Source organism: Mytilinidion resinicola (assembly GCF_010093595.1).
Source record: "Mytilinidion resinicola strain CBS 304.34 unplaced genomic scaffold BDZ99scaffold_22, whole genome shotgun sequence".
NCBI lineage: Eukaryota > Fungi > Ascomycota > Dothideomycetes > Mytilinidiales > Mytilinidiaceae > Mytilinidion > Mytilinidion resinicola.
Window position 1 is genome coordinate 335297 of NW_022985458.1, and position 24317 is coordinate 359613.

At 43.5% G+C, this 24317-nt stretch overlaps 4 protein-coding genes across 4 annotated transcripts; 3 read left to right on the forward strand and 1 right to left on the reverse strand.

Annotated features, from left to right (window-relative positions):
• The first annotated feature begins 3674 nt into the window (after positions 1 to 3674).
• Positions 3675 to 4507, forward strand: BDZ99DRAFT_152820 (uncharacterized protein). The gene is made up of 2 exons (XM_033712795.1): positions 3675 to 3881; positions 3926 to 4507. The coding sequence occupies exons 1-2, from the start codon at positions 3723 to 3725 to the stop codon at positions 4208 to 4210; spliced, it is 444 nt and encodes a 147-aa protein (XP_033571407.1). The 5' UTR covers positions 3675 to 3722; the 3' UTR covers positions 4211 to 4507.
• A 507-nt stretch (positions 4508 to 5014) lies between these two features.
• Positions 5015 to 5298, reverse strand: BDZ99DRAFT_467478 (uncharacterized protein). The gene has a single exon (XM_033721027.1). It carries the CDS (start codon positions 5199 to 5201, stop codon positions 5046 to 5048), a length of 156 nt encoding a protein of 51 aa, XP_033571408.1. The 5' UTR covers positions 5202 to 5298; the 3' UTR covers positions 5015 to 5045.
• Positions 5299 to 5372: 74 nt separating this feature from the next.
• BDZ99DRAFT_511652 (uncharacterized protein) lies at positions 5373 to 6956 on the forward strand (the record flags this gene model as incomplete). The annotated part of the gene is made up of 3 exons (XM_033724563.1): positions 5373 to 5788; positions 5937 to 6594; positions 6685 to 6956. 2 exons carry the CDS (start codon positions 5373 to 5375, stop codon positions 6544 to 6546), a joined length of 1026 nt encoding a protein of 341 aa, XP_033571409.1. The 3' UTR covers positions 6547 to 6594; positions 6685 to 6956.
• Positions 6952 to 7410, forward strand: BDZ99DRAFT_481259 (uncharacterized protein; the record flags this gene model as incomplete). The annotated part of the gene is made up of 1 exon (XM_033722386.1): positions 6952 to 7410. The coding sequence occupies one exon, from the start codon at positions 6952 to 6954 to the stop codon at positions 7408 to 7410; it is 459 nt and encodes a 152-aa protein (XP_033571410.1).
• Between the last annotated feature and the right edge of the window lie 16907 nt (positions 7411 to 24317).

Sequence of the window (24317 nt, forward strand, 5' to 3'; positions counted from 1 at the left end):
TCTCTAGGCTTTTTTATAAATAATATAGGTAACGCGGCAGGCAAAGAGCTAGGGCGGATAAATCCTTTCTTTAAATTATCTGCTACCTATTCTTTTAGAGCTATTAGCTTATTATAGGATATTAGGTATAAAAGTCTAAAAAAGGGCGTCTTTCCTTTTTTTAACTTAATTTTATAGTTATATAGGCGGTGCGGTGGCAGGCAGTTAGTATTTTTAGGCAAAAAAATATTAGTAAACTTTTATAGTTCTTTAGGCAGGCGGTCTAGGTTAAAGCCCTTCTTTTTAGATAGGATATAGTTAATATTATCTAGTAATATAGAGAAGAGTTTATATTTTTTTTATAGGTAGGCGCTATATATATATAAGGAAACAGGTGCTATATTCTTCCTTTCTAGGTTTTTTAGTGCAGGCGGTAGGTACTCCGGGCGGTTTTTCTTTAGAATATTAGCAATTCTTTATACACGCGTTGCTTTTTGCAGTATATTATAGTGTTTATAATAGTACTAGCTTATAAACTATAGCGTATTATAGGACTAGTCCGGTATAGGATTATACAGGCGTAGCTACAGGATTCCTAGAATAATTAGGTAATAACTTAGTTTAGTTACCCCTATTTAAACAGTTTCTAAATATTTATTTATCTATAATTAAACCTAAATAGTATAGGTTATTTTACCTGCTTCGGAATTGCCTCTATTAGCCAGTTCTAGGTAAAAAGGGTACTTAAGCGGAATTATTAGGATATAGTAATACTTTACCTAGTCTTTATTAACTAGCGCTTTCCCTTTATAGCTACTATTAATTATACTATATACTAGAATACTCTAGCCCTAGTGTTCTAAATATATAGGTATAATTAATAGGTTAGCTTTTATAACCTATTCCTTTTTAATAGTTATTCCTTAGATAGCAGCAGCGAATACTTATATAGTGCGCAGTATATAAGCCTAGCTGCAACCTATATTAGGCTTAATTCTTTTATTAAAGTAGAAAACGGGGGAAAAGCAGGTTTTAGTAGTATCCGGGTTCTATATTTAGTAGAGGGCGGTAAAGGGCTCTAGAAGAACGCATTTTTATAAACAGAGTAGAAGTAAATAGAGCGTTTATTAGGCTAAGGGCAGTTATAGATAAAGTATTTCTTAGATCTGTAATAGTAATATTCCTTTCTTTTATATTAAGTTAAGCAACCTCTTAAAAAATTTATTAGGTCTCCGGAGACTTCTATAATTCTTATAGCGCCGGATGCTCTTAGTAATAACTAGGGTATAGCAGTTTGCGTTCCTATAGGAACGGGTGTTTCCTAACAGGTTTAATTTATATTAGCGTATATTCTCGGGGTTGCGGTAGTAGATACTTTATATTATTTGCGGCGGTTATCTAGGTTTTAAAGAAACTTTGCAAATATATAGTACTTTCTACTAGGGGGTTTATAGTAGAGTAGTATTCCCTTTAGTTTGCGGTTAACAGCTTTTTCTAAGAGGGTTAGTAGAGCTTTTTTAGAGAGCTCTTCTTCTAAAGCTAGGCGTTAGAATTTAGTAAGGAAGATGCTAAATTCTTTATTATTCTGGCGGAGGCGGAATAGTTTAGTGTAGGAGTTGCGGACTTAGTTAGGGTCTCTATATGCTCGTTCTAAGAGTTCTAGAATAGCTTTGAAATCGGGTAGTTGACAGTTTCCTCTTATAATATACAGCAGGACTTAGGCGTACGGGTTTCTACTTAGACAACTGTTTATATAGGACATTCGGCTTTAGGGGTCAGGGAAGCGGTCTCGGTTAACAGTTATTTTCTTATAGATTTAAGAAAGGAAGCGGTGGAGGTCCTTTCGGTCACCCGTAAACTTATCAGGGTCGGGTTGTTTCTTAGAAAGCCGGGCAGGGGTGGTAGATGTGTTAGAAGTAGACGGAGGCGTTCGTGCTGCATCAGCTGTGTTTCCTTTAGTTGGTACTTGCAGCATTGGGGTTTGCGGGGCGGTGCGGACGGTAGGTGTAGCCATATCAATTGCTCTCTGTCTCTCAGCAAGGGCCAAAGCTAGTTTATCCGTAAGCTCCTTTATCTCTTCCTTCTGGTATTCACGGACAGCTTGTAATTGTGCCTTCAGTTGGTCGCTCTGTCGTTTATGTTCCTCAATTTCCAATTCCAGGGCTTGTATGCGGAGTGCGGCTTGGTGGTTTTCAGTAAGGCTTTCCTGGGCGGTATCGACATATTCGTATATTTGGCGGCAGTACTCGTACCATTCGTGTACGTGGTTAGTAACATGGGCGGCGAACGCGGATTCGCTGTCCGGCAGGACTGGGGGGAGAGGGTAGGACATCAGGTCGGCGGTGCAGGTAGATAGCTAGGTGGGTAAGGAGCTACGTAATGTCACGGTCTCGGGCGGCAGGATTGCCCTAGCTAGCTCGGGCAGGTAGGTAGAAGTAATAACTGAATTCACTACGTGTTCTATAATGCACGGCAGGCAGGCGGGTTGAATAACAAGACGTAGCTCAAGGAGCTACAAGGAGGCAGGGCGGCGGTCGGCAGGTATACTCCTGCCAAGGCTCGCATAGGCCCTTGCAACAAGGCCTCTCGCCGGGTCCTAACATCACGTGTTACGCTGTGCAGCAAGCTTCACCGTTCAAGCCGTGACACTAAGAAAGAGTAATTCTGTAGTATAAGAAATAGACCAGCCCCTTTTAATAAGTCTAGCGATCGCATAATTTACTTTTAAGGCGCCAGCACGTAGTTTATTATAATCCCTTCTATTCCAGAGAGAAACCAATCCTATAGTTTTATTAACAACGTCCTGTTCTATCCTAATATCCAGGAGAACTATATATAATAAAAGTAGAACAAGCGCCTAAAAGTTGGAAACTAATATCTAAAGCCGCGCATTCTTGATTAAAGAGTCTGTGATCGAAGCAAAGTCGAGGCCGACAGTAATGAGCTCGTTTGAATGTTGACTTTTTGGGTTGTTTTTTGCTGTGTCCAAGGTTGCGCCACTAATAAGAGAACGGATGATCTTTGCGTACATCTCCGTACTAGTGCCGATAATTTCGGCCTGTTGTCTACTCCACTCAGTAGCCTTCGGTATCTTCTGGATATATGCGGCCCGGATGGCCAGAGCGTATTTTCTTGCCCGCGGCTTCCGCTTCAACTTCCGCTTCTTCGTGATCTTGGGCGAGATCCCATCGTCGGTGAGCTGCCATTTCTTTTTAAACTTGGGGCAATTTTGGCAGTGGCCAAGCAAAATGTCGTACACGTTGATTGCCATCTCTGAATGGTGTACGTTCGGTTCAGGAGCTCAGGAATCGCACAAGTGAGGCTGGATGCGCTAATCCACATGCGCTGACCGATTCGGTCAGCGCATGTGGATTAGCGCATCCCCTAAACACGGGACACATTCTACCCTCGCCACTATCTCGCGCCGATCAAGCCAAGCTCTCTTGAAACTTCGACCTCTCGGAAAAGAAGACCAGTTGGGATCGTTTCCCATATCCCCGACGGATTGACGAGGTGTGCCCAGGTCGGAGGCTGCACTCGGTGCCCCGTCGCCCACCAATATATTGATAGCGCTGAGATAGGGATCAGAGACATCAGTGATGAAGTGCTTTGGTGCTCAAGGTCATATAGCACGTTACGCCCGACACGGCTGAGACGCCCTTCAGCTCGTTGCCTTCTTTCAACTCGTTGCCTTACTGCGTCACCCCTCACCGGTTGCCTTCTTCAAGCCCGACATAACCATCATGGGTTCGAGTCTCCTCTCCGACATCGCGCCTCGTCCTCAGGCTCCCCGCACCTCCTTCCTGACAGACGGCGATGGCCAGGGCCTACCTCTTGCATTGGATGACAAAAAAGAGCAACATGTTCCCCGTACGCCCGCGTCAACCCCCGTGAATGCAGATGTATGTACCTCCTACTAGTCTGCAATCAATCTGACCATTCATAGCATACAAACAGGGTTACTATAGACTTCGACGTATACTTCGACGTAGACATCGAAGTGGGGAATTCGAAAGTTTGGGAAGGAAAATATGATGCCACCGCCTGGGGCGAGTGTAGTGCTATTGCTGTCCGCCAGGCTCAGTACAGTTTAGAAAGGAGGCTGGTTTCTGTTTGCCTTGCTGTTTGCCTTACTGTTTGCCTTATTTTTTTACCACTGTTGGGCGCCGACGGGTTGGCAATGAGCCTAGTTGTGTATGCAGGTTTTGCAGGCGATGGCGAAGGTCTATAAACACTTAGTCCTCCCATGACACTCTTGTCTCGCTCTAGTGACCCCCCACCATTGAATGTCGCAAATTCATCCAATATTTGGCTTACGATAATGTACGGCCGCGATGCGCAGATTCCTGTCCACTCCACACCACTTTCAAGTTGTCGGAACCAGCCAGGTGATCCTCTGCTGGCTGAACCCGCGCGTGAGACCCGAAATCCTGAAGTCCTCGTTCAGATGGATGTACACAGCTGTCATGCGGGCGCAGCGGTCGCGTCGGCAGCTTCGTGGTGCTGGGTACCATAGGTCCTAATAGCTTGACGCGCCTGTGAGTGAGACCTGACCTTGATCATCTACGGTCTTCCTCCTAACTTGAGCGTTCATGGTCCCAACGTCGAACACCGGAATATCTTAAACTACCTACTTCCATCGAGTTCTCGGCGGTTGCGCGCTGCATTCTGATATTGAGGTCGTCCATCCGCCGCAACCGCAGCACTCAGCCATTGACCATTCCCCGAATTGTCATCTCCTGCCATCTCGAAACTTTCTTGTGTAGTTTGGGAAGGAAAGAACAGTACTGTCGGTTACGAATAGGCTAGCTCAGGGCCCACATCAGCCGTCGTGGATATCAATCTGCTGCTCGAGCCTCGAGGCTCCAAGTCTCCTTCCAGCAAAAAGAGCACCAAGAGCGCGAAAAGTACCACCTCGGTAGCTTCATCTGCCGGTGCGACAAGGGCTTACACAACGGCGCCATCGGCATACACGCCGTCGCCGTCCTCGCATGCCACCACCTCGCCAGCGTACGTTGCAGCATATGCTGCATCTACTCAGGTTGAAAATTGATGTGAACTCTGTCTTATTTCGGGGGCCCGAAGGCCAAACTATATACTACGTAGGAAGTGACTGTATGCATAGGCAGAAGCACTAATTGGAGGCAGCAGTAGGCAGCATTAGGCAGGGTAGGCCACCGTACCCCAACCCCTCTCTGTAGAAGTTGTAACTGGCTAGGCATGTAGGCAGCTACTATGCCAGCAACTCCAAGTCTGTACGTAGGTGACCGTGAACCGTATGAGTTGTTGATCCTAGGTTGTAGCTGTTACAACCCGAGTCATCTCCCTATGCCGCTCCATCACCATACTCGACATCGGGGCCACCTTCTTCCATTTCTCTGGAGATACCTCCAATGCAAGGTGGACCAGTACTCCAGGTACTCCAGCCGTTGTGGGTTCTCCAACAGCAGCTGGTGCAACCTGATCCATTACAGCATCCCCAGAGCTTCCGTCCACTCTACTCTGGTCCACCGGGCGCAGCACCTCCCGCGCTACCCCATAGTTCACCTCCACTTCCACCCATCAGGCGCGCAGCGTCGCAGACTCCGTTGCCTGAGGAAAGTCCAGCAAAGAGACAGTCGAAATGGGGCCAAGAGGAGGATAATCTAATTATCGAGCTCAGAGGAACAGGAATGAAATGGGAGGACGTTGCGAAGCACTTCCCAGGGCGATCAGCCATCGCTTGCCGACTCCGATACCAGAATTACCTCGAGAAGCGCGCAGTCTGGGACGAGGAGAAAAAAAACAAGCTCGCGAGGCTTTACGCCCGGTAAGGTACCTCCTCAATCACCGCCCTTCGAAAAACACGATACGCGCAACGCTGCAAACATTGCGTTTCACAGCGCCTTGAATCTACCCCCCCACTTTCCCACTACCCCTTCACCGACCCACTGAACCCTAGCTAACATACTGAACAGATTCAAGGACCAGATGTGGCAAATGGTTGCTTCGGAGATGAAAATCCCCTGGAGGTCCGCCGAGAGCATGCACTGGCAGCTGGGCGAGCAAGAAATGAGCGCCCGCGCCAACGCTCCCGTCTTCCAGCTCCACCCTTCTGCTACTGGTACTGGTATGTCTTCGCCTCCTAGCGGCCGTCCCGCAACGCCGCATTTCACGCCTGCCAACACCCCGCAAACGCAAAGCCCAGCACCCGGACAACACCATCAATCGCAACCGCATCCGGCTCATCTCCATCACCAACGCGCCGACGGCGGGTCCGCGCCCCACTCACGTCGCAACAGCTCTGACGGTTCGAGATCACGATCCAGCCTGCCGCTAGTGTCCGAGAGTGATTTAGCAAGTGGCGCTAGGGCGGCACTGGTGTTGGAGACGGGGCAGAAGAGGGATCGAGAGAGTGTTGGCTTTGTCGAACCGTATCTTAAAAAGAGGAGGGAGTCTGGGTCTGTAGATATGAAGGGGACGAGGAGTGCGGAGAGTATATCGCAGCGCAGTGGGATGGAGAATAGGATGGAGAGTGGGACTGAGAGTGGGACGAAAGAGGAAGTAGTAGAGTTAAAGAAGGAGTGAAATTGTCTGGCTAGGATATGCATGTCCTCCCAGCCCGCATTCCATCTGAATGGCGTGTTGCCTCCCAACAACGTGGCTGTTCCGTCTCCATTTTGCTTTCACGACTCACCATGCTTGGTCTTAAGCCGTCAACATCAGAGGGTCACCTCCCTCGCGCACTAGACCGCTCCCCTAGCGTTCTTCTGCATATTGAAGGCCCTTGTCACACTCCTGCATCGACCCGCTCTGAAATTCCTGTCTGCTTGCAAGCCACATGCATATGCACCTTCTCCAAAACTATTGATAAGGCCACGGATATCCGTCCTCAAAGGTTTCCCACCTCGATCCTCTCTGGCATAGAGGCGCCTGGCTGAATCTCTTTACGCGCTGCTCAGGTTGCTTTCTGCATTATCACCTGAATCCACAATGTCACAGGATACTGCAGAGCCCAATCAGCTTCAGGCTTCAGTACCTCAAGCCTGCATTCCAGAAACATCCTCTTGTCCAATCGATATTCGACCTAGCGAAAGCTCGACGGGAGTGCAACCTTCGTCCGGTCAGGCATTAGCATTTAGCTCCGCCCCACCGAAACAATTCGCCGTCCCGAGTAGCTGCATACTTTCAAAACCTAGCAGCTCATTCACAACATGGGATGACTCGACACGTTGCGATTTCATCAGCGATGCAGACCTTTCTTTTAACGGCAAAAAAGGGCCTATTCTAGAGGAGGCACCATCACCGCCAAAACCGCAATTACCAGTTATGCCTCTATTGAAGAGGGAGAAAGTGGATCGGTCGCGACAGGCACACCGTATATTGCACAGCAGAGTGGCAAAGAAGGCACTACCAGAGATTAGCGAAAATTCGAAAGAAGGGGCTAAATGAAGCCAGAAATGCGAAGTACACATACTTCAATCGAGGACGTTGGAAGCCACTGCAATGGGAATCGTACAAGCAGGACGTGTTTTGTGTTGTGGCACGTGCTCGGACTTATTACGTGATGGAGGTAGCGTAAGGCTTAGCACCACTTCACTCCTTCTACTCGGAGACTGACTACCTGCTTAACCAACCTTGTACACTCTCTTGACCTGCTTGTTTTTCTTTGCCTACTCAGCTGCGCGCTGCACAGTATATGATAGCTGAAATTCCTCTTCAATCTACTTGAGCCCCGCTGCGACGACGACTGCGTTTTGTCCGAACCTGTGCCATTTCACTTGCAGTCTTCTTACGATCACACGCCTCGTTACTTGAACCTCGACGCAACAAGAATCGAGACTGCAGGACAAGTCTCGAAATCAAGATTCGCTCTCCCACCTCTCAGCACGTCGTCCAGCTTACCACCGCCCAGATCGAAGTCGGTGACGAAGGCCGCTCGTCGCCTTTCACTTTGTCCCCGCCCATCCACAAAGGTCGCCCTGCCTCTAGTAGTTCGACCTATCAACCCAGCTTGATACACCGTCTCTTCGTCGTCTCATCAGATTTTGGGAGCGACTACCAAATCGCCTCGAAGGCTAGCCTCTCTTTTCTCATACTCCTGAGCACCACACGTCCCTGTCAAGATTGACCTTGTAATGCTAATAAGCCGCAGCCTCCCTATTCCATCGTCACCGTCCTCAGACAGACTAGCCGATTCCAGTGTCTCGCAGGCCTCACCACCGGCTTCGCCCATCCTGAGGGACTGTACTCAAACAACAAGTGCCGACATAAGTGGATCATCGGTCAGGCGAAGCCTTGCTAGACAACGACAGGAACAGCAGATTGCAGGATGTCGATTCCAAACCTGTGATCAGTCACCTTGTCCGAGACCGCCAAAGCATGTGTCCGTACCTCGTGAACCGCTCCGGACTGGTGGAAAGCGTTCAGGCGGGCGAAGCCTTCACGCCCTCACCGCTCCAACATCGCGGTCCGCCAAACCGTCGGATCGGTATGCAAGCGCTCAGCAATCCCGACGACTAGACACAGGAGTGCGACGTACGCAGCAGGGCGGTTGGTAGCAGCTCACAAAGCTCACTACACGGGTGATTTTTGGCATATTGGTGGTTTATGACTCACGGAATGATTTCACGGTTTCTCTCTTTCTTTTCAATCATGCTGAGCACACCCGAACCAATGTAGTACTTCCAGTGTAGCTACCCTACACGCGCTATGCACATATGGTACCTGAACTTCTTCCTCGATCTGCTGCGGATTGAGCCATACCACGGCTGCGTTCTGTCTGAACCCGCTCTGTTCCATTTCACCTTGCAGTCCTCATACAACCGCACGCCTCGTCCCTCAACCCTTGATCCACACCAAAACCGCGTAACTAAGCAAACGCTCAGAAACCCCAGCGATGGCAGGATTACTGCGTCAAGACTGGGTGAGGCGCCGCCAGCGTCCCCAACCGCTCATCATCATCGCCCGCAAACCGACCCAATTGCACCCAAGCCGGGTTCCTGAAGGGCCAACGCCAACCTTGCCCTGGTAATGCATGGAACTTCAGCACCCCCACACCTAAGATTCCCGTCCGAATAAGAAGGGAAGCTGTCCCACGGTTCGTATTCGAAATTACCTAACTCTTTACACACCACTAAAAATGTGTGATTACACCCAGGTTCACTATAAGTGCTCTTATCTCCGCTATATAGTGAGAGCATAGTGCATAAAATACCAGGAAATATATAAGAGATGCCTAGCAAATGTAGTTGCTATATAAGAGCAAATACCCAGGACATTTTCGTATAGCTAACGCTTTCTCTAGAGAATACCGGCTCGATAAGAACTGCGGTTCGTTACAACTATCTAAATAGTAATTTAAGTAAACTAATATAAGAATTCTTCTAAGGCGACTGCAAAGACATAGCCTTAAAGTTAAAGACACTAACAACAGGCCCAGATAAATAATTAAGTCTCTTTGCGCTGGATAGGAATTAGTAAGCTATAATAAAATATTGAAATCTAGTAGCTAATAAGGCTAAGGAATAGTGCTAGAGCTATATTATTAATTACCCTGCTGTGGCCTAGATAAAGGCCGCTAAGCCTGTAAATTTAGTTGGAGAATAAGTATAGCATGCATATTAGGGTGAAGTCCGCAAGTATATTATATAAGCAAGTACGCGAAGCTTAGCACCACCTTATTTCTTCTACTTAGAGATTGCCTACTGCTTAATTAACCTTGTACACTTCTTTAATTGCTCTGCTTTGCTTTACCTACTTTGCCGCACCGCATATTATATAGTAGATATTCTTTCTTGCTTCCTTAATGCGCACTAAGCAATCGTTTAGAGACCCCAGCAACGCTTACTAAGGCTACTGCGCCTGTTAAGAACGTAAGAAGAATTAAAGCTATAGGATAAGCCTTAAAATTAAAACCTGCTCTCCTGCTTTTTAGCTTGCTGTCCAGCCTACTACCTTCTATAAGGCCGCCCGCGCAGTTAACAAGCCCGCCTAAATCGAAGTTGTTGCCTTTTACTTTGTCTCCGCCCATCTAATATAAAGGTCGCCCTAGCAGTTTAACCTATTAACCCAGCTTAATACACCGTCTTATTGTCGCCTTATTAGATTCTGGGAGCAACCTTACTACTAAATCGCTGTCACGGTATCGACCGCGACACCCTACCTACCGAAATTCTGCCGCAGATTGCTACAACTCTAGCAATCTGCACCGGCCTACTGCCGTTGGCCGGCCTCCTGCCCTGCCTGCCCTGCTTCCTATCCTGTCCCGCTCTAGCCACCTACCGGCTGCCCCCTTTTCCTATCACCTGATCTGGTAAGGACCTCGCGTACACGCGTGCCACGCGCCGAAACGGCATAGAGGCCGTACGCCACGCGCTCGGCCACGCCCTTATATCCGGTGGCCCGTCTCCCGTCTTCCTGTTCCTTACACAACGTCTTAATTCTCCACGTAGTATTGTATATAGCACCTAATCAACGCTCCTCTTTAAGCCCTCGACCTCTTGCGTGTAGCGCTATCGTAATATTACGTTGTGTTAACTCTTACTACTATAGACACCCCTGCCAACCCGACTATAATACTTCTAGAGCTCGTTAGCTCTATAAAGGAACAGCAGGCTGCTGTAATAGAAGTCCTGTCCGCCTAGAAATAGGAAATTGCTGCTCTGCGGGAGGAAGTAGCCGCAATTCGGTCTAAATCTACCCCTACTCTACTACTGGCGCCCGACTAACAATTTGCAGGGCCTCCTGTTTACGAATTAAATAATAGCTTAATGCCTGCCAATAATATAAACCGTATACGGACCCTAACTATTAAAGTTACTCCGCCGACTTCAACAAACTTCTCCCTAATAGCCGCCGCCCCGCCGACCCTAAAGACCGAACGTCTAATTAACCTTCCGATATTTAAGGGGAGTTAAAAGGAACTTCTAATCTTTGTCCGACGACTACAGTATAAACTAAAAGAAAATACTAATTAATACCTAACTAAACGTGCTTGCTTGCTATACGCTTACTCTTAATTAGAATCTAACCCGTTAACGCTTATTAACCCCTTAATAAACTAAGATATCTGCACTATTAATTAACTTGTCTAATTCCTGCAGGCCATATACAGCAATCTAAACTAGAAACTTACGTCCTTAAATTAACTCTATGCACTAAAGTAAGGAAGGCGTGCCTTTATATCGCACTTTACTAAATTCCGATAACTTACCGCTAATATAGATCTAAACAAAGCTAGCCTAATAACTTAGCTCCGATACTTTCTTTCTAATAAACTCCGCCGTGTAATAGTTGGCGCTACTACCCCGGATAATCTAAACAATTATGCCAACTTAATTATAAAGTATAATAATAATCTATAATTCCTGCCCGGCCAACTCTTTTAATATTCCCCTCTATTATAAAAGGACCCAGATGTAATAGAAATTAATATATCTAAATATACTCTAGCCGGCTTAGCAAAATAAGATAAATATTATTAAAAGGGCCTCTGCTTTAAATGCGGAAAGTATAGCTATATCTCCCGCAATTGCTCTGTTCTTTTACCCTAAGTCCGATTATTTAGCGTAGATAAGCCTCTAAGCCCCCGACCGCGCATATACGCGCAATTAACTAATTCCACCTAATTCTTATCTGCCCGCTGTTCCTCTATATCTACTACTTTATCCTCTAGCTCTAATTAATCTAGAGGTAGCCGCTTATCCTATATAAAGAAGTTATTAAAAGCCCTATTTTAGGGCTAAGTCCCCCCCCAGGACTATTCTAACCCCGGATTTCTATAAACCTGTTTAAAGAACCTAAACCTAACTCCTAGAAATAATAAATTCTTATCCCTATTTCTATATAATAAGGCCCTACCTATATAAATACTATAGCTCTAATTAATAGTAGAGCTATAGGCATAGGTTATATTTATAGAAATCTGGCGCGCGTATAGAACCTCCGCCTTAACCTGCTCCTATATATTTTACGCCTAACTAGATTTAATAGAAAAACGCTTAAAGAAAAACAGATTACGCACTCTATATAAGTAACCCTCTACTACCTAAACTATATAGAATAGATCTATCTCTATATACTAAAACTTAGTAAATATAAGCTGCTACTAGAATAGCCCTAGCTATATAAGCACTATACTGGATTTAACTATAATAACTAATAACTGTTGTTTTAATTATCCTAATACTAGGCGCAATACCTGTGCAACTTCTAAACCTCTGCAATAAGAACTTATATAGAACAGCTTCCTAAAGCGCCCCTTATTAAGCAGTGCCTAACACCTTTAACCTAATACTTTTACTTGCAGTAATTAAGCCTGTCTATATAACACCGATATAATTACTAGCTTCCTAAAATAGTATACTAGATAAATATGCCCGACCCTAAACCTAAGCTAGAAACTAAACCCGAAACTAAATCTAATTCTAAATTTAAACCTAATACCTAGACGGATATCTATATACTAAACGCGGCGTCTATAACCTAATTAGCCTAACAACCTAATTATAAAATCTTTGCTATTACTATTACTGATATTAATAAGGCCTTAGCTCTAAAAACCTAAACTAACCTAGCTATAAAAGTTCTAGTATAATATTACTATTTACTAAAGACCTTCTCCTAATAGAAAGCTAATAAGTTACCTAAATACTAAATATATAATTATAAGATTATGCTTAAAAATAGTAAACTGCACGGATTTAGCCTGTTGTACGGAATATTACAAAACAAATTAAAGGTGCTAAGGAAGTACCTTAATAATAACCTTATAAAAGGATTTATCTATACTAGTTTATTACCTGTCGCCTCTCCGGTTATCTTTATTAAGAAGCCCGGAGAAGGCCTATAATTCTGTGTTAACTACTGCGCGCTAAATACTGTAACTATTAAAAACTAATACCTAATTCCCTTAATTTAGGAGACCCTAGTATAATTAAGTAAGGCGAAATACTATATAAAGCTTAATATTGTCTCCGCATTTAATTGCTTATAAATCGCGAAAAGAAATAAATAGCTAACTGCCTTCCGGACGCGATACGGCCTGTTTAAATACCTGGTAATACTATTTAGATTAGCTAATACTTCTAGCACGTTCTAATACTATATAAATAATATGCTCCGCCTATACCTAGACGTATTCTATACTATATATATTAATAATATTCTAATATATAGCAAAAACTTCGAAAACTACTAGTATTATATAAAGCTAGTCTTAGAAGTAATAGAAGCCGCCGGCCTATAACTAAATATTAATAAGTGCGAATTCTATTAGAATAAGGTTATCTACCTAGAGTACGTGATATTAACCGGCGGAATTAGCATAAACCCGAATATAAGAATATCTGTAACTAGGAAGTTCTTTATAACGTTAAGAACGTATAAGCCTTTATTAGATTTGTAAACTTCTACCGATAATTTATTAACAATTTCTCTGGCCTGGCCGCTCCCCTAATTGCACTTATAAAAAAGGATATTCCGTTCCGGTTTAATAAGCCCTGCTGTGCGGTATTTAAACAACTTAAGATAGCGTTTACTACTGCCCTAATCCTCTGTTATTTCGACCCCGAACTGCTAATTATTATTAAGGCCGATTTATCTAACTATATAAACGCTGGAGTGCTCTTATAGATAGATAAATAAGGAATACTCTAACCTATAGCCTATTTCTTAAAATAATTAAGTCCTGCTAAATATAACTATAAGATCTATAATAAGGAACTTCTAGCAATTATCTAATACTTTAAATAGTAGCGGCCTAAACTAGAAGGCGCAGTATTCCTAATTTAGGTTTTTAGTAACTATAAAAACCTGCAGTACTTTATAACTATAAAGCAGTTAAGCTACTAACAGGCTTATTAGTCTAAATACCTATCCTAATTTAACTTCTTAATTACCTACTAACCTAGCAAGTATAGTAAGAAGCCTAACGCCTTAACGCGTTATACGCAAAATACGCCTGTATAAGAAGAAGCTTAATATTACAACCTATAATACGAACAACCCGAGCGCAGAGGCACTCGCGGAGATAAGCAAGCAAATAAGACTAATTACAGAGAACCAGGTTACAGGACCGAGAGGGTCACGTGTAGGACGCATAGGGATCCTGGATTCCCCCACGAACTGCTGGTAGATAGGAACGATCTAAGGATAGAACATTACGGGATAAGGTCACGTGATGGCTCGAGAGGCTTAAGGGAACGAGCCAGGCGAGCGCTCGAGGGGCTCGAGGCTGAGAGCTATAAGAGCAGCTCAAGGGGCTCGAGGCTGCGAGCTATACGAGCAAGAGGTTTCTTAGGACGGAGCTTTTATATAAAGGGACGCTCCTTTGCATAGATAGGAACCTTGTGTTTAACTTAAGATTTTAATACTACCTATTAGAAGTAACAACCCCGTCTTAAAACCTTAATTAATTATTGCCTTACCTTTTAAAGACTATTGCACCCCAACAACAACTTACCTATACCCTGCCTTAGTGTAAAACACTTAGAAGGTATAGAAAAGACAACCTGTTACACTTTAAACACCGCTATATTAAAGGAGTCGCATACGGACAATTAATTAAGATGGCCCCACTAACCCCTTTAGGTAGCACGACTGCTGGACCAACCCTAACTATAAATAAGGTAGCAACACGCATGCAGGCGTTGCTCACACGAATACAAATACTGGAAGAAGCTAGCAACACTAAGAACGAAGAGATTATAGCCCTATAGGGAAATCTCTAGACTGTTTAGAAAGAGCTTACTACTACTAGAGTAGTTAGCCGCAGTAGCTATAAAATAAACAAACCTAAAGAGTTTACTAGGGAGAGAGGAGCTCTACAAGCATTTATAACGCAGATAAGGCTATACCTGCGCATAAACCAGAACAACCTTGAATTTAAATCGGATAAGGTCTGCATAGCAGCCACCTTTTTAAAGAAAGAAGCGTTTAACTAGTTTAACCCGACGCTTACAGACTGGCTCGGCAACGCCGACGCAGATAATCGGAAACTAGAAACTAATATTATGTTTAGCGACTATAGATACTTCGAGTCAGCACTTTAGATAATATTTAGAGACACCGATAAAGAACGGACAGCAGAACAGAAAATAGCAGTTCTAAAGCAGAAAGGCTTAACCAGCCGCTATACTTTAGAATTTATACAAATCGCGTCCAAGCTATTATAGGGAGATAAGGCTCTGCAAGCACAATACTACAGAGGTCTTAAAGAAGACGTTAAAGATAAGATTGCACGAGGCGAAAGGCCTCTAACACTCTATAAACTTAAGGAAATAGCAATACAAATCGACAGTTAACAGTATAAACGACGACTGGAACGGGCAGACAAAAAAGGACTTTGTTTTTACGCCCAACTAGCCAGACCAAAGCCAAGAGTAACCAACCGCGACTACGGAGATTGCATAGAGATCGATATTGCGAAACGACGCAACAACTAGAAGGGTAGACCAATTACCGACAAAAAGAGGTAAGAGAGAAAACGCAACAGCGCATGCCTATTATGCGGAGAACAGAGACACTTCGCGAATAAGTGCTCCAGGAACACCCGAATAGCAGCTGTTATAATAAAGCCGAACGTGGACCGCCACAATTCTATATTATAGACCGCGTGCTATAATAATAACTGCTTTACCTATTAATTAGACAAGCAAGCAACAGGGTACTATCCAACGCAAAGGGCGAAGGGACGTACTATTGCCATAATAAGGAACGAAGAGTATAACAGCAACCCTATAGACAACTACTACGCAGACGTAGAAGTCGAAGGTATAGAGATTAACTACCTGTTAGAGACGGATAAGGCGTTCCAAATAATTAAACCGCGATTAGAACCCTGAACCGACGTACCCGAGCTACAGGACGACAGCGAAACCGAGTCACTGGACACGGAAGCACAAGCCGATAGAGTTGTAGCCACGTACAAATAAAGCGCAAGAGAAATTCTCGCACGCCTTAATAAAGGACGAGAAGCGCAAGAGGCCGAGGACGCCACAGAGGGCGCAGAGCCAAAGGAACCAGCTAGTTACCAATTCCTAAGAGCTATAGGAAGAGTCACCGGACAACTTGTTAAAGAAGAAGGACAGAAAATGGCCGCAGCCGCAGGAACAACAACGATAATGCCAACCCTTAACGCAGAAACTCGCGCGAAATTGGACATGTTCGAAGGCTTAAGCCGAAACGTCTAGACGAAACGGAACAACAAATCACCTGTTAAGGATAGTAAGGAGTACTATAACAGTGACGAAGATCGCGAACTAGAAAAGTGGTCTAGCGACGGCGAATTTAGTATAGGGCCAGAGCGAGAACCGCTAGAGCTATACAGAAGGCAAACTAAAATCAAGATCTACGGAGCTTTACACCCTATCGGTGAAACAGGTGTCTATAATAAGGAAGATAAACGGCTGGACAGGAACCACCCACTTTATAGACAGATATCTTAGGTATCTTATATTAAAGATAAATGCAACAAGCATGTAACCTATAAGAAATATTAAGGATAGTACCTATATTGGATAAAATATCACATTATTACGCAACTAGTACTGTTTAAGGAAATAGAACACTATATTATAGGCAAGAAAGACAAACTTATAGAAGTAGCTACTATAGTTGCGGACCCTTAGTACCTAATAGAATATAGAAAAGGCAAAAACTGGCGAATATATTACTAGGACTTGTATTTAGTATACTGCGAAATAAAACACGCGAACTATTAGCTATAAAAACAGCTAAAAAACAAGCAGGCGCTTAAGCAACAGGACGGCCAGAGCAGCTAAGAACAAGGTCCTACGGAGCAACCAAGGACAAAGGAATATAAACCGCGACCATCGCCACTCTAGTAGGAAAAGCCCATATCGCAGAAAAAGGAAGGAACCCGGCAACGCAGCCTAACTCTATTCCTATTCAGAACCATAGACACGTAATCCTATTAGTCAAGATTAGTAGAAACCCGGCAAGAGTACTGCTGGACAATAGCGCGCAAGGAAATTTTATATCCTATAACTTTATTAGGAGAAACCGGATCCCTTAGTAATAGAAAAACAGACCTTATAGACTATATACAGTAGATAGCACACCCGTGCAACACGGCAACGGGCAGGTAACTATAGAAACTTAACTAGGTGTTATATAGATTAAGGAATACAGAGAAACTATTAGTATAAATATAACCAACACAGTAAGATATAATATAATCTTAGGCATACTATAGCTAAAACAGCATAACCCCTAAGTTAATTAGAAGTCTAGTAAAGTAAGGATCTAACCGGAAAGTAGACTAAAGGGCACCCCGCGCCAGGATAAGCCTAAGCAAAAACAAGATATTAATATAGATACCTTAAGAGGCAAAGAGGCCTAAAGAAAAGACAGGGCAGCGAGCTAACAGTGGCCCAGACCCCTAAGCAGCCGGCAGCTAGCCGAGGCAGCAATAGTACTAAACGTGCTAGAAGAATATAATAAATTTAAAGGAATCTTTATAGAAAAGGTTTAGAATATATTACTAAAGCACTAACCTTAGGATTACTATATTCCCCTAGTACCAGGCGAACAACCGCAGTTTAGACTAATCTATTCACTAGCCTAGAATAAGCTGGAAGTGCTGGAAGAATACCTAGAAAAGAACCTAAAGCGAGGATTTATTAGACTATTAGAATTGCCCGCAGGTTACCCTGTAATATTTGTCCTAAAGTTAAACGGCAAGTTGCGCCTTTATATAGACTATAGACAGCTAAACAAGATTATAATTAAAAACCGCTATCTATTACCTTTAATCTCTAAGCTTAAAGACCGACTATATAAGGCTAAATACTTTATAAAGTTAGACCTACGCAAAGGGTACTATTTAATCCGGATAAAAGAAGGAGAAAAGTAGAAGACAGCTTTTAGAACTTAATACAGATACTTTAAATATATAGTAATGCTATTTAGGCTTACTAACGCGCCAGTAATATTCTAGGCAGTAGTTAACTTAGCGTTAAAAGGCTACCTAGACCGGTTTACAGTGGTATACCTCGACAATATCCTTATATACTTAGAAACGCTGAGCGAACACAAGATACACGTGCGAAAGGTACTCGAAAAACTTAGAGAATACAACCTTACAGCAAACCCGAATAAGTGCGAGTTCTATAGGCAGAGAGTCGGATTCCTAGGATGCGTTATTAGTCTAGGACAGATCGAGATAAAAGAAGGCAAGGTGTTCTTTATCTAAGAATAGCTAGAGCCCGCGAATTTAAAGGAACTATAGTTGTTTCTAGGGTTAGCTAATTACTATAGGCAGTTTATTAAGGGCTACTCGAAAATTGCAGAGCTACTTATAGAACTTACTAGAAAAGATATTAAATATAGATAGACCCTAGAAGCACAGGGTGTATTTAATAGGTTAAAAGCACGGTTTACTTTAAAACTAGTATTGGCAATCTTCGACCTACAGAAACCAGTTACTATTAAGAGCGATGCGTTAGATAAGGCAGTAGGAGCAATACTTAACTAACTAGACGAACGAGGGAAGCTACATCCTATAGTGTTCTACTTACGGAAGCTAAGCACAGCTAAGCTAAACTACAACGTCTATAATAAGGAACTGTTAGCTATAATAGAAGTATTTAAACAGTGGAAAGTTTACCTTAAAGGGGCAGTATATACAGTACAGGTGTATACAGACTATAAAAATCTAATATACTTTACTATAACTAAGGAGTTAAACGGAAGATAGAAGAGATAGTTAGAAAAGCTAGGAACCTTTAATTTTAGGATCACGTATTGAAAAGGATCTAAAAATGCTTATACAGACGCACTTAGCAGAAGGCCGGACTATATAGAAGGAGCCGAGAAAACCAGGCAACCTATACTTAAGGAAACTAGTCCGGGAACCCTTAAATTCAACTACGTATAAGCAGCAGTTGCTTATAGGTCTAAGGACAACAAGTAGTATAAATAAATTAAGGCAGTATAAAAGGTAGATTAAGAAAGCCGGGATTTAGCGGGTTATAACTAGCAAAGCTTGCGCCTAGAACCTATAAACCAAGAACGCAGAGAAATTTAGGACAGTATTATTACCTTACAGGATAAGATATTTATACCTAAGACCTTATAAGAAGAGCTTATTAAGGAATTCTATAGTACACCAGTGCACAGGCACTAGGGAGTGGAAAAGACACGGGAAAGAATTATAAGAACATTCTACTTCCCCGGACTCCGGAAACTAACGGAGAAAATTGTACACGAATGCGAGTGTATAAAGAATAAGTTAGTATAACACGCACTGTACAGACTAATAAAGAGTCCCTCTACACCGGAAAAAGCATAGAAATCTATTATATAGGACTTTATAGTTAAGCTACTATAGTCTATTAAACCTATAACAGGTATAAAGTACAACGCAATATTAGTAGTTACGGACCGACTAACTAAATATGCATACTTTATCCTTTACTAAGAAGTATTAACAGCAGAAGATCTGGCCTACGCTTTTTTAAAGTACGTTGTTAGCAATTACGGGCTACTATAAAAGATAATTTCAGACCGAGACAAGCTCTTTACATCGAAATTCTGGCAGACCTTTACCGCACAACTAGGGACAAAGCATAAGCTTTCCACGGCGTTTTACCCTTAGACGGACGGGCAAACGGAAAGGCTTAATTAGACTTTAGAACAGTACCTACGATGCTATATTAACTACAGGCAGGACAATTGGGTATTACTACTACTAATAGCCTAATTCGCCTATAATAGTGCATCTATAGAGATAATAAAGGTATCGCCCTTCTTTACAAACTACGGTTTTAATCTAGAGGCGTATTAAGAACCCCAACTTAACAGCACAAGAGCCTAGAGGGCACTACTATTAGTTGAAAATATTAAAGAGCTACAGGGGCAGCTCTTAATAGACATCTAATTCCTAACGCTAAGGTTAGCAAGATATTACAATTAACACCGGAGTGTTGCACCAACCTTTAAGAAGGGAGATAGAGTCTACCTACTCCGCAAAAATATTAAAATAAAATAACTAAGCATAAAGTTAGACTATGTTAAGATTGGACTATTTGAAATACAGGATGTTATTAGCCTAGTAAACTATAAGCTTAGGCTACCCAACAGGATGAAAATACACCCGGTTTTCCACGTATCGCTACTGGAACCCGCACCACCGAACGCCAAGCTAGAGAACAATATAGAGGTCGATGATAATAACGAATATAAGGTCGAGTAAATCCTGGATTCCCGACAGCACGGTTAGCGAAAGGAGTACCTAATTAAGTGGAAAGGATACGGCACCTCTAAGAATATATAGGAACCGGTCAAGAGTTTGGCGAACTGTTAGGAACTCCTGCAGCAGTTCCACCGCTAGAATCCGGAGCAACCCAGAAAGACGGCGACAGCGCACCGTCCAACCAGGAAGGATTAAAAGAACCCGGAGAAGGAATGCCACTGCCACATAATTAGAATGCATAGCAATGGAATAGACGGCTGGCAATGCCCAGCACACCCAGGGAGAAAGAAGAATACCCAACAGTCCCCGAGGCAGAAGGTGGCAGCTGGCGTAGGAAGGGCAAAGGATCAGTGAGGAAAGCATGAGTTGTATTGAGGTGCTAATGAGTGGCTATATAGTGAAGAGAGACCAGGGGTTGCAGGCAGCAACGGTGACAAAACAACAGGTGAACCCTGTCCAGCTGAGAAGTGAACCCTGTACAGCTGAGACGCGTAGACAGACGTGCGTAGGAGCATTCTAACTGGCTGCCAGAAGGCAAGCCTTCCTGCTCGGCACGCTCTCGTTCTTTCTGCTCAGCCTCCTTCCGATCATCTTCCTCGAGCTCTTCCAGAGTCTCGAAACCGCGACGCATTATCTCCTCACCACGCTTACGGAGCAGCTCCTCTTGAGACTCCAAACGTTCGATCTTCGCCATGGCAGCCCGAAGAGCAGCACGAGCGGCGGATTTCTCCGCGCGCAACCGCTCTTCCTCGCGCAATAACTTTCGCCCTGAATAGCTTAGCGAAGGAACCAGAAAAAGCGACGGCAACAATAACCAGCTTACAGGCAGCTGCGGAGATACCAGCGACATCACAGTTCGATTGTTGCGCCCGAACGCAGGCGGCACAACAATCCGAGTCAGGTGTAGAAACCACACACGACAAACCCCAAGACTTGCACCGGGAACAAGGCATGACTTTTAAACCAGACGCGTCAATACGAGCAGCAAGCACGAGACAGCTTTCTCGCTTCTTGGCTTTCAAGGCGTTGGACATTGTGAAAGAAGAAACAGAGTGGCACGATGACAACCCAACAGATGGGGCATCGCCAGCTACTTATCCGAGACCCCACCACGGAGATACTTTCGGGCCGAAAGCCTTAGAAGGGGGAGCGAGTGTTACAACCCGTAATACGAACAACCCGAGCGCAGAGGCACTCGCGGAGACAAGCAAGCAGATAAGACTGATTACAGAGAACCAGGTCACAGGACCGAGAGGGTCACGTGTAGGACGCATAGGGATCCTGGATTCCCCTACGGACTGCTGGTGGATGGGAACGATCTAAGGATAGAACATCACGGGACAAGGTCACGTGATGGCTCGAGAGGCTCGAGGGAACGAGCCAGGCGAGCGCTCGAGGGGCTCGAGGCTGAGAGCTATGAGAGCAGCTCGAGGGGCTCGAGGCTGCGAGCCATACGAGCAAGAGGTTTCTTAGGACGGAGCTTTTATATAAAGGGACGCTCCTTTGCATAGATAGGAACCTCGTGTTCAACTTAAGATTTCAATACTACCTATTGGAAGTGACAACCCCGTCTTAAGACCTTGATTGATTATTGCCTTACCTTTTGAAGACTATTGCACCCCGACAACGACTTGCCTATACCCTGCCTTAGTGTGAGACACTTGGAAGGTATAGAAGAGACGACCCGTTATACTTAAGCAGCCTAAAATTAAATACTGCTCTATTCCAACCTATTTATATAGTTAAATCTAATAGAAACTAACTAAATAATTTAGGAGATTATTAAGGATAAATACCTAAATAATAAGTTTATCTAGGAAGTCCTAGAGATATTATACTCTGGAGTACACTGCTCTAAGAAAATTACCCTAAGCGAATGTAAAAAGTAAAATAGTAAGCTCTACTTCCGCAACCGAATAGCAATTCCTAATAATAATAAACTAAAGATTAAACTGCTTCGTCACGTGCATAATTCTCCTATTAGCGGCTACCCTAGATATAGAAAAACTCTAGAAATCCTCTAAAAAAAATACTACTAGCTGTATATATTTAAAATAATTCGCTAATTTATAGTATACTATTATACCTATTACTATACAAAGGCTTTAAAAGAGAAGTATAATAGCTTCCTAAAACCTCTGCCCGTCCTGCAGTATTACTAGCAAGATATTTCTATTAACTTTATTATTAAACTACCTAAATCTAAAGGCTGCACTAATATTATAGTTATAGTAGACCGCCTAAGTAAGTACTAATATATAATTTCCTATAGAATAATTATAGCTAAGGCTATAGCTAACCTATTCTACTAATATATTTAGGTATATTACAGATTGCCTAATATATACGTATCCGATTAAGAATTGCAGTTTATCTCCGTATTTTAGAATAAACTCTGTAAGCAACTACGTATTAAAGCCTAATTATTGTCGGCCTTCTACCCGGAAACTAATAGCTAAATAGAGAAGGCTAATTTAATACTGGAATAAGCCCTCTGCGCCTATATAAACTATAAGTAAGATAACTAGATTACCTAGCTGCCGTCTGCTTAGTTTAAGGCAAATAACACCTAATCTAAATTAATAACAATAACACTATTTATTACTATCTTAGGACAACACCTAAAAATAGACTTTAAACCGCTATTAGGAACTCCGCGCCCTGCCTATTAAGCACTGCAAGCACTTAAGGCTAATTAGATAGTTAATAAAATATCGGATATTAAGCAGTTTATCCGCGAAGAGATAACTTAGGCCTAAGCAATATAAGAAGAATACGCTAACCGAAAAAATATAGGCGCACCGGCCTATAAAGTAGGTAACAAAGTCTAGTTAAATGCACGGAATATCTGTATAAATTAACCCGCTAAGAAGCTTAATTAGAAGAACCTAGGGAAGTTCCTAATTATACAGATTGTTTTTCCATACGCCTATTAACTAGGCCTACCTAAATCTATAAAAATACATCCTGTTTTCTATATCTTATTACTCTATCCTACCGCTCCGCAAGCTAACTACCTGCCTAGCTAGGAGTTGCCCCTACCTAAACCTATTTAAGTTAAAGAAGAGATTAAATAGTATATCGACCGTATTAAAGGCATGCGCCTGAACCGGCGCTGAAAGCAATATAAGTACTTAGTCCGATGGACTGGATACAACAACCTGTCCTGGCAACCTGTTGACGACCTAAAGGACACTACTGCTGCGGCTGATTATTATTGCCGCCACCCCGAAGCTCACGATCCTGCGTCCGATAAGCCCCGTTCTGCTAGACCCTAAAACCTTAATTAAGATTTAATTTACGGCCCTACTCCTGATAAATAGCCGTACATATCATAAACAGCCGCCTCCTACTCGCTAAAAGACTTGGGTTTAGGAGGGGGGTACTGTCACGGTATCGACCGCGACACCCTACCTACCGAAATTCTGCCGCAGATTGCTACAACTCCAGCAATCTGCACCGGCCTACTACCGTTGGCCGGCCTCCTGCCCTGCCTGCCCTGCTCCGCTCCCGTCTCGCTTCCGCTTCCTATCCTGTCCCGCTCCAGCCACCTACCGGCTGCCCCCTTTTCCTATTACCTAATCTGGTAAGGACCTCGCGTACACGCGTGCCACGCGCCGAAGCGGTATAGAGGCCGTACGCCACGCGCTCGGCCACGCCCTTATATCCGGTGGCCCGTCTCCCGTCTTCCTGTTCCTTACACAACGTCTTAATTCTCCACGTAGCATTGTATATAGCACCTAATCAACGCTCCTCTTTAAGCCCTTAACCTCTTATATATAGCGCTATTATAACAATCGCCTCGAAGACCAGCCTCTCTTTTCTTATATTCCTAAGCACTAATATTCCTGTTAAAACCGACCTTATAATACTAATAAGCTGCAGCCTTCCTATTCTATTATTACTATGCTTAAACTAACCCGCGGATTTCTTTAAACCTAATATCTTACAGGCCTTACTACCGGCTTCGCCTATCCTAATAGAGTGTACTCGAATAATAAGTGCTAATATAGGATTATCGGTCGGACGAAGGCTTGCTAGATAACGACAGGAACGCAGATTGCAGGATGTTAATTCTAAACCTGTAATTATTAATAAATATATACGAATTGCCGTTGCAGTTTTAGCTATAAATAACTAA

What these genes read in the sequence shown, in the direction of transcription:
- BDZ99DRAFT_152820 (XM_033712795.1), top strand. Translation starts at nt 3,723, where the DNA reads ATGGGTTCGAGTCTCCTCTCCGACATCGCGCCTCGTCCTCAGGCTCCC. An exon ending in CAACCCCCGTGAATGCAGAT is followed by an intron (nt 3,882 to 3,925) that starts GTATGTACCTCC and finishes GACCATTCATAG; the next exon opens with CATACAAACAGGGTTACTAT.
- BDZ99DRAFT_467478 (XM_033721027.1), bottom strand. Translation starts at nt 5,201, where the DNA reads ATGCCTAGCCAGTTACAACTTCTACAGAGAGGGGTTGGGGTACGGTGG.